Genomic DNA, 9,725 nt, shown 5'->3' with positions numbered 1-9,725 from the left:
AATGAATTGGTCAGCCCAGTTTTTTAAGTGTCTGCTCCACATCCCTTACAGTATCTCTGCCTATGGATAGGCGGGGGCGGAGCGCTTCTCTCTCACAGTCTCTCCCCTCACAGTTGATGAAAGCCCCCCTCCCCGCGGCATGAACCTAACAGACACAAACCCCCGACAGGCAGGTGGGCCCTTCACGCGTCGGGCGGGCGGCCAGTGGGCCCCCTGAAGTGGTGAACTACAGGGCCCTATCTCCCGGTAGAGGAAAACAACCAAGGGGCTCAAAGGTCCCCCTCTGAACCCTGAAGCTATTGAGACAAGCTCGCCTACATTTTACCTTGTTGGAGAAGATACAGGAATTGGCTAACTGAATTTAAGAGAGTATGGTGCAAAATCACCTCCCGTTGATGCCTTATACCATAAATATCTGAAGCCCTTATGCCAAGTGCCAACCACAGGCTCCTATACATATTAAAGTGTGATGTCGATGTGAAAATCGCTCTATCTGCCTAGAGAAATACTTTCTTGTGGTTCTCCTTTTTCTTCCTGCATATTTCTCTTGGGGTGCCCCCATGAAGAAATGTAAAAAATTGATAAAGCTCCTAAGGAAGCGTTGACCAAAACACGAAACATGTAGAGCGCCAGAATATATTTAAGATCGGTTCTGTAATTAATACCCTGTCTAGCGTAATCCTTTCTTATATTGTGATAGATACACACTACTTTTATTGTTAACTACAGGGCCCAGTCCCGCTTGCGACTGTTGCGACTCTGATAATTTCGCCACTGCTGGACACAATATACATGGGATTACCCTCTGCACAGTGAAATAGTGTAGAGAGAAATCTCTTAAATTTTCTAAGTTCAGCCTGATGGTTAAATGTAGGAAAAGCACAATTATAAGGCCTCTACTAAGTTTATAACTATAAATGGAGTAGTTAATTTAGAGAAACAACATCACATACATATCATAATGAATCGAACTAGGAAAGCAAAATTCAAGAAAACAAGTAGTTTTAAACAACAATTTTTTTTAATGTAACAAAATATAAAAACATACAAAAATATGTACAAATAAACAAAAAAAAACTATTTACATATCCTCCTGATCCTCCCCCGACCTGGTGAGCAGACGCTGTAGGGACATATTCATCCCAGTCATCTGCTCACCAAGGTGCCGAAGGCTCCTTCGGCACCTCTCCAGAGCCACATACTGGCGGCGATTGTGGAGGCCCAAGGAATGCCCTAGCCTCCTGATATAGGCGTACTGCCTTTCTTGGACCTCCAAAATGCGCCGCAGATAATCTATATGTGGCTCTGGAGGGGGGGGGAAACCGCAGCCTGAGGCACGGAGGAGGAGGAGGAGGAGGAGGCAGCACCCATGGCTGTATCCAGGTGGGGGGGGGATACTGGAGGATGGAAGGGCCCTGGAGAAGCTGCTGAGGAAGGACGGTCAGGCCAACCAGACGCGGGCAGGTTGGACTCCTCATCCACCGGGTGGAGTTCCAGGATGAAGACTTCACCTGTGAGGAAAAGCAAATACATTAGATAGATAATACAATACATACATTAACATTACACATGGCTTCTGCACTCTAACCATACATAACATGGTAACATGGGGACGGTTACTTTGTTTTAGTTCATCGGCGCAGAGCACTAGCCTATTGTCAGATTAGCTCAGTGTCATGAATTTTGGTGATACGCAAACAACTGTGTTAGGCTGGGTTCACACTTGTGCGATGCGGGAACCCTGCGATTACACTACGGGTTCCTCCATCGCACCCGACTCGCACAACAGTTCACAACGACATATGCGAACTGCTGGGGAGTGTCATACAATGTTAATGACACCCCCATTTCAGTTAGCATGTCGCACTGCAAAGTGTCAGTTTGGACATGAATCAGATCGCATGGGTGCCATGCGATCCGATTCTGGTGCGGAAACAAAAAAGGTTCCAGTGCGAGTTTAGTCCGAATGCGATACGATTTCAGTCATACTATCTGTATGGCTGAAATCTCATTGCACGGACATCGCCTGCAATTTGCACTGCAGTGCAAATCGCATGCGATTTTGCACTATGCAGCAGTGTGAACTGGCCCTGAGCCTAGGTTTCCACAAATTTGATGGATAGCAATGTTAACTGTGAAGTTGACTCAGAATGCAGTTCACATGCACACTAACCCTGCTTTTCATTTAGGCCATTTTAATGTGACTTGAGGTCCATATACCTCCAGAATACACAGGCATGGCTTCAAGTTACGGCAGAATCGTGCAACTTTCAGGCTTTTCAGGCCAACACAGCCTGAAATTTGTACAATTCTGCCGCAATTTTGATGCGACTTTAAAGCAATGCCTGTGTATTCCAGAGGTCTATGGATCTCAAGTTGCATCAAAGTGGGACCAAAGTAGTGCAGGGACTACTTTGAAGTCGCACAGATACAAATATAATACTCATTGGAAATCATAGAGTACAAAGTCGCAGGACAAGTTGCAGAAGTGGAAATGGAGCCTAAATGAAAAGTGGGTTTTTGTGCATGTGAACTGCATTCTGATGGGCCAACTTTCCAGTTAACATTGCTAGCCATCAGATTTGCCCGTAGCCTTTACAGCGCATGCGCAGGAACGATGATCAGATTTTACTACCACTACCATGAGCTAGTTTCACACTTGTGCGACTTGAAAGTCAAATGCTTTTGCCATGATTTTTGCCATGACTTGAAGCAATGTTTGTGTAATCTTGATGTCTCTGCCACAAGTCGCATCAAAGTCAGACAAAAGTAGTACAAAAACTACAGATATGAACTGAACTCCTTGGTAATCATGGTGTGTGGCTTGTCATGCGACTTTGCAGTCTCAAGTCGCAGGACTAGTCGCACAAGTGTGAAAGGGCCTGAGGCTGTCCATACCACCTGATCACTGGTTTAGTGTATTTTTTTTACTGGTGGTGACTCGTGATTCTTTCAGTGTACTGGGTTCTAAAAACTGATATGACTCTTTAACTCGGTAACAACTTGTATGATTCTTTATTTAACCACTTGCCGCCCACCCTATAGGCAATTGACGGCGGCAAAGTGGTTTCATAATCCTGACCGGATGTATTATGACGTGATCAGGATTATGAGCCGCTGCGCGCCCCCGGGGGCGCGCATCGCGGCGATCGTTGTTGCGGGGTGTCAGTCTGACACCCGGCAACTACGATCTCGGTAAAGAGTCGTAGTCGTACTCGTAGACGGAGACTCTTTACCACGTGATCAGCCGTGTCCAATCACGGCTGATCACAGTGTAAATGGGAAGAGCCGGTGATCGGCTTTCCCTCACTCGCATCTGTCAGACGCGAGTAGAGGAGAGCCGATCGGCTGCTCCTCTGACAGGGGGGGGTCTGTGCTGATCGATTATCAGCACAGCCCCCCCGAGGATGACCACACTGGACCACCAGGGACACCACCAGACCACCAGGGAAAAGGTAATCCTCCCTAGACCACCAGGGATGCCAGTTAGCACAATGGGTGCCAATCAGTGCCCATAATGGATGCCAATCAGTGCCCACAATGGGCATCACTGATTGGCATGCATTATTGTTTGGCACTGATTGGCATCCATTACTATAGCATAACACCAATGCCGCCTATGAGTGCCCACCTGTGCCGCCTATGAGTGCCCACCTGTGCCGCCTATGAGTGCCCACCTGTGCCGCCTATCCATGCCCACCTGTGCCGCCCATCTGTGCCGCCCATCCATGCCAATTTGTGCCACCTATCAGTGTCCGTCCGTGTCGCCCATCAGTGCCGCCTATCAGTGCCACTTCATTGGTGCCCAACACTGCCGCCTTATCAGTGCCCATCAGTGTAGCCCCATCAGTGCCCATCAGTGAAGGAGAAAACGTACTTATTTAAAAAGTTTTGAAACTGAAACAAAAAAATATTTTTTTTTTGAAAATTTTCGGTATTTTTTTTATTTGTAGCGCAAAAAATAAAAACCGTAGAGGTGATCAAATACCACCAAAAGAAAGCTCTATTTGTGGGAAAAAAATGATAAACATTTCATTTGGGTACAGTGTAGCATGACCGCGCAAATGGTCATTCAAAGTGCGACAGCGCTGAAAGCTCAAAATTGGTCTGGGCAGGAAGGTGTTTAAGTGCCCCCCGGTATTGAAGTGGTTAACTCGGTGTACTGTGAATGAACTCCTGACTCTTGTTTTAAGTTTGTATCCAGTTCCTGAGTGTCCTGTGCTTAGAGTCAGCTGATCTCACTCAAGGATCATATTACCAGGCCTGCTCTGCTATGTATGTACTGTAGTGTACTGAGTGAGTGCACACTGCACAGAGTGAAGTGTTTCAAACGAATCAGTTCACTCAGATAAATCGATTCATCCGACATCCAGTTCACTGAAAATAATCGATTCAAAAGAATGAATCATTCATGAACTGGACATCACTAAATCAGACATCATGAGGAAAGAGTTTAACACCCTAGGCGAAACCTAATTTTGCCGCCCCTTTGGCCCCACCACTGACTCCACCCCTTTTGCCCTGCCCATGTATACACCACCTTTTTATAGATTGCTAACATTTTGGGGGTGGAGTCCGTCACTGAGCCTGGAGGTGGTGGGTGGGGGCATCGGTAAGGCACCCAGGATTGATGTGTGCTCTAGGCCAGCACCTACCTTGTCTATAGGTAGCACTGGCCCTGTACAGGGGATATGTACACAGATAATTTAAGGCACTGATAATCAGTGCAGGCCCTTCAGTACCACCTATCAGTGTCCATGGGCACTGAGTGATACCTATATGCAGTGTCACCTCCATCACTGCAGCCTATCGGTGGGAACCCGTCATAATGGGCACAACAGGTGTACAGACCTGGGAACTTGGCTCAGGGATGGTGAGAACCCCTCATAATGGGCACAGCGGGTGTACAGACCTGGGAACTCAGCACAGGGATGGTGAGAACCCCTCATAATGGGCACAGCGGGTGTACAGACCTGGGAACTCAGCACAGGGATGGTGAGAACCCCTCATAATGGACACAGTGGGTGTACAGACCCGGGAACTCAGCATAGGGATGGTGAGAACCCCTCATAATGGACACAGCAGTTGTAAAGACCCCAGAAATTAGCACAGGGATGATGGGAACCCCTCATAATGGGCACAGCGGGTGTGCAGACCTCGGGGGGGGGCAGCATTTTAGAAATTATTGGCTATATTTTTCTCCTGCAGCTGCTGGTGGAAGGGAGAGGAGAAAAAGACAATTTCAGATGCTGCAAGTGAGGGAAAATACAGCCCAGTTCTAGTAAATGGCATGCTGCACTAGTATCAGCAGCAGTAACCTGGAGAATCCCTATGGACTAGTAATGGGCAGCAGCCTGGTCGCCAGCAGAAGAAAGAAACAAACAGAGCCAACACAATGACTGCCCTGCACAGCACTGATATCAGTAATAGCATTGTGTGTGTAGCTGGACACTGATCATCACTCACACACATCCTCTGCTTCCAACCTGCTGTGCAGTGATCAGGGGAGGGGGGACATTCCAGGGAGCTCAGGGGTTATCAGGAAGAGCTGAACTGAACGCTGATATCATATCATCCTGTCCTTAAAATTGCAGACAGCGAAGGAACGATTTACTGTGCCATGTAATGGGCGGGCTGAGTGTGTACAGAGCAGTCAGTGTATGCCACCAGCATTTCATATTTAAAATACTATTTCCCTGGAAAACACTAAAAAAGTTGTACTTACTCCCTGCATCTGCCGCGTCTGGCTGGTCACCTTCCGGCGCATCCCCAGCAGCCTCTCCAGGGCAGGTCTCCTCCACCTCCTGCTCAGCAGCTGTTGATCAATTTAATATAGAAAAGACAATTACAATCTGCAGTGTACAACAATCTCACACACATTAGTACAAAAACATTGAAACATGTATGATCACTCAGCAGCAGATATACCAGCAAGATTATACTAACTTACATGTGGGCGTTGCCGCCACAGCCTCTTCCTCCTCCTCAGTCTCCCCTTCTGACTGCATGATGACGAGACCTATTTAATAATAAAGGAGAAATGATGAACTTTACAATGTTCAAGCTTTAAAGATATTACTATAAATACTGTATAAAGATAAAATTAAATAATTATCCATTAGCATGGCAATCCAAAAATAAATTACAAAAACAGTAAAAATAAAATAAAAACAGGGAGGCACTTACCTGTCCTGGTTCCAGCGGCGAGTGCTAGGTGCACGACACTGATCAGGCGCCTCAGTTCAGAGCGGCGACGTTCTGTCAGATTACGTAAATTACACAAGCGCTTGCGTTACCTGACAGAACATCATAGAGGCTCCACCTGTCACTGCTTGAGTGAGAAGCAATGACATTGGAATCGACAATGGAAGGCTGGACAAATGGAAAAGGATCCTGTATTAGTGTCACTACTACAGTACTACTGTACTTACTGGGTGTTGACGCAGAGGATGATGATGACGAGGACTCCTCCTCCGGCCTCGGCTTCCGGCGGCGCTCCTGGATACGATCTTTAAATAAAATCAAACACAACATGGTGAATGCCCGATGCTTGCCAATCAAAAAACCCTCCTGCACAATGTAATGCTGACACCAACCTTGATGAGACAGGAGCTGGCTGATCTCCTCCTCCCCTATGCCCTCTAAAAGCTCCGCCTCATGGGGGAGGAGAGGCACCCGCTTCCCTCTGCGACCCGACTGCCTGCGTTTACGTGCAATGGAGCTGCAAAACAAAGAGAGAAGAGAAACGGGTTCCATAATTAATCGACAATTGTAATCTGAAAATGACATCAACACAGGAAACAATTGTAGAATGAACCAGTAGTATGAAATGCAAATGGAATTTTTGGATTAGGCACTTTTTTTCATTTAGCCCAAGATTTTCACTTTTTTTTTATTAACCAAATTCATTTTAAGAAAAAGGTATGCTTTTTTGGTCCATAATAAAATATAAAAGACACGATTGGGATTGTGCCGAGTAAATAAATATTCATATAAATGTCCACTGTCCAGTCCACCTTTCTAATTAGGCGCTTGTGTGAACTGTGTATGGTGTAAATTACCTTTCTTGTGTCTTTTGCATTAACCACTTGTGGATTTGGACCCCTCCACATATGGTGGCAGGTCCGCAAGCTGGTTAAGTCCAGCCACCATAACAAAATATTTTTTTTTTATACTTTAGGGCCGGTTCACACAGCGGGCGATGCGAGGCGACACGACTCGCCTCGCCGCTATCTTACAAGTCGCCCCCGTTCTGTACAATGGAACCGTTCTGAGAGGAGCGACTCAAGTCGCTCCGACTCAGAAAAAAGGTTCCTGTACTACTTCTGGGCGACCTCGGGGCGACTTGCATTGACTTCTATACAGAAGTCATTTGCAAATCGCCGCTGAGGTCGCGGCAGGTCGTGGGGAGGCAAGTCGGTGTCGCCTCGCATCGCCCGCAGTGTGAACCGGCCCTAACTTTTTTTCAATAACAAAATATGTAAAACCCAGTGTGGTGATCTAATGCCACCAATAAAAGCTCTATATGTGGCGGGAAAAGGGCATACATTTAATTTGGGTAGTACATCGCAGGAGCGTCCAATTGTCAGTTAACCACTTCCTGACCGGCGCACGACAATGTACGTCGGCAGAATGCCACGGGCAGGCATATTGGCGTACAGGTATGGGCATTTCTATATGCCACCCTGCCATCGCGTGCGTGCCGCCAGTCGGGACCCCCATGAGTCCGGTCGGGGGTCCCGCGGGCTCCATCGCTGTGGGGATACCCGCGATCGTCTCGCTGGGCGGATGAACGGGGAGATGCCATAAACAGCATCTCCCCATTCTGCCTAGCAACAAGTGACTGATCTCTGCTACATGTGATTGGAGCAGAGATCAGTGTTCAGTCACTAACACACAGCCACGCCACGCAAAGTTAAAGAGGAAGTAAACCCCTTCAAACCACTTTGACCTACAGGTAAGCCTAGATTAAGGCTTACCTGTAGGTCCAAGCAATATCTCCTAAACCTATATGGTTTAGGAGATATTTGCCCGAAAATGGGCACCGCTGTCTACGGCGCATGCGCCGTAGACAGCGGCGCGCAGGCGCACTAAATGCGGCAAGTCCAAGAATGGATTTGCCTAATTTGTCGACTCCCGTGCACATGCGCGGGAGTGACGTCATCGCAGCTTCGCCGAATGGCAGCGGCGGAGCTGCGAGACGCGACTCCCGCGCGCATGCGCGGGAGTGACGTCATCGCGGCTTCACCGATGTCATTGGTCGGAGCTGCGAGACGCCACCAGCAAGATGGATGCGGCGGACTACAGGGATCAGCGGCGACTTCGCTGGCTCCTGTGTCAGGTAAGTGACACATAATGAGCTACTATGCGATGCATAGTAGTCCATTATGCTTTACCTTTGCAGGGAAAAAAAGAGGAAGTAAACTCATCAGGGTTTACTTCCTCTTTAAGGCCCATACACATGGTGGGACTTTTTGACAACAAACATGCAAATTAGCTGTTTTGGAGCAACATCCGACTGTGTGTGTGCTCCATCGGACAAACTTTTTCTGTTTTCATGTGACTTTGGTTGGCTGTGCGAACGGACAAACTTTCTGGCAACAAAAGTGCGATGGAGCAAAGTCCGAACCGTGTGTACGCAAAAGTATCGGACTTTTGTACAAGGTACAAACACGCATGCTCACAACCAATGCAAAAGATCAGACAACAATACAGAAGTTCACCAAAGGTAGCGCTGGAGTCACTGAACGTCCTCTTTTGAAGCAGCGTCAGTACGTTGTGACATCATTACGTTCGTGTTTGTTATGAAAAAGTCCGACCGTGTGTATACAATACAAACTTGTGGACCACGCCCTTTGTACAAAAGTCCACGGAAAAGTTTGTACAAAGTCCGACTGTGTGTATGAGGCTTTAGTAACACTCCCCTAGGACAGACTTAAAGTGGAGGGCCACCCTGAAAAACAAAAACATTTAAAAAAATTCTAAAAAAAAAAAAATGAAAAATTTTTTTTTTTTAACTTACCAGAAATGCCTGTTGCTAGGCACTTTATCCTAATCTTCCTCTTCCGCGGAGATCTTCTGTCTTCTGTCTTCGTCGCGGCGTCTTCTGGGTAATGAGTCGCGCTGTGTTCTGGGAACTGTGTGTTCCAGAACACAGCGCGTCCCATTCGGAAAGCGCTGCGGGACTCGCGCATGCGCAGTAGCTGCGGGACTCGCGCATGCACAGTAGGAAACGGGCAGTGAAGCCATAAGGCTCCACTGCCTGTTTCCCTTACAGGGAATGGCGGCGCCGGGACCCGAGAGCCGAGGGACGGGTCGGCCTCGGGCAGCCAACATCGCGGGCGCCCTGGACAGGTGAGTGTGTTTATTAAGTCAGCAACTGCAGTGTTTGCAGCTGCTGACTTTTTTTTTTTTTTTTTTTTTTTTTTAACCGGCCCTCCTCTTTAACCCCTACACTGCCACCCCCTGGTTAACCCCTTCACTGCCAGTGTCATTTACACAGGAATCACTGCATTTATATAGCAGTGATTGCTGTATAAATGACAATGGTCCCAAAAATGTCCGATGTGTCCGCCATATTGTCGCAGTCACAATAAAAATCGCCGATCGCCACCATTACTTGTAAAAAAAAAAATTAAAAAAAAAATGCCATAAAACTACACCCTATTTTGTACACATTATAACTTTTGCGCAAACCAATCAATAATCCCTAATTGGGATTTTTT

General features: G+C 47.3%; 1 protein-coding gene across 1 annotated transcript; it reads right to left on the bottom strand.

Moving 5' to 3' along the window:
* Nucleotides 1-999: 999 nt before the first annotated feature.
* Nucleotides 1,000-9,440, bottom strand: LOC143995993 (uncharacterized). The gene is made up of 5 exons (XM_077490784.1): nucleotides 6,597-9,440; nucleotides 6,432-6,509; nucleotides 5,951-6,019; nucleotides 5,726-5,815; nucleotides 1,000-1,511 (listed from the first exon to the last, which is right to left on the bottom strand). The coding sequence occupies exons 1-5, from the start codon at nucleotides 6,787-6,789 to the stop codon at nucleotides 1,294-1,296; spliced, it is 648 nt and encodes a 215-aa protein (XP_077346910.1). The 5' UTR covers nucleotides 6,790-9,440; the 3' UTR covers nucleotides 1,000-1,293.
* Nucleotides 9,441-9,725: the final 285 nt, after the last annotated feature.

The sequence above is a fragment of the Lithobates pipiens genome, unplaced genomic scaffold (genome assembly GCF_037356315.1).
Source record: "Lithobates pipiens isolate NorthernLeopardFrog02 unplaced genomic scaffold, aLitPip1_a1.2 Scaffold_19, whole genome shotgun sequence".
Taxonomy (NCBI): Eukaryota; Metazoa; Chordata; class Amphibia; order Anura; family Ranidae; genus Lithobates; species Lithobates pipiens.
The sequence above is the reverse complement of the archived record's forward strand: the minus strand, read 5'-3'. Positions and strand labels throughout refer to the sequence as shown.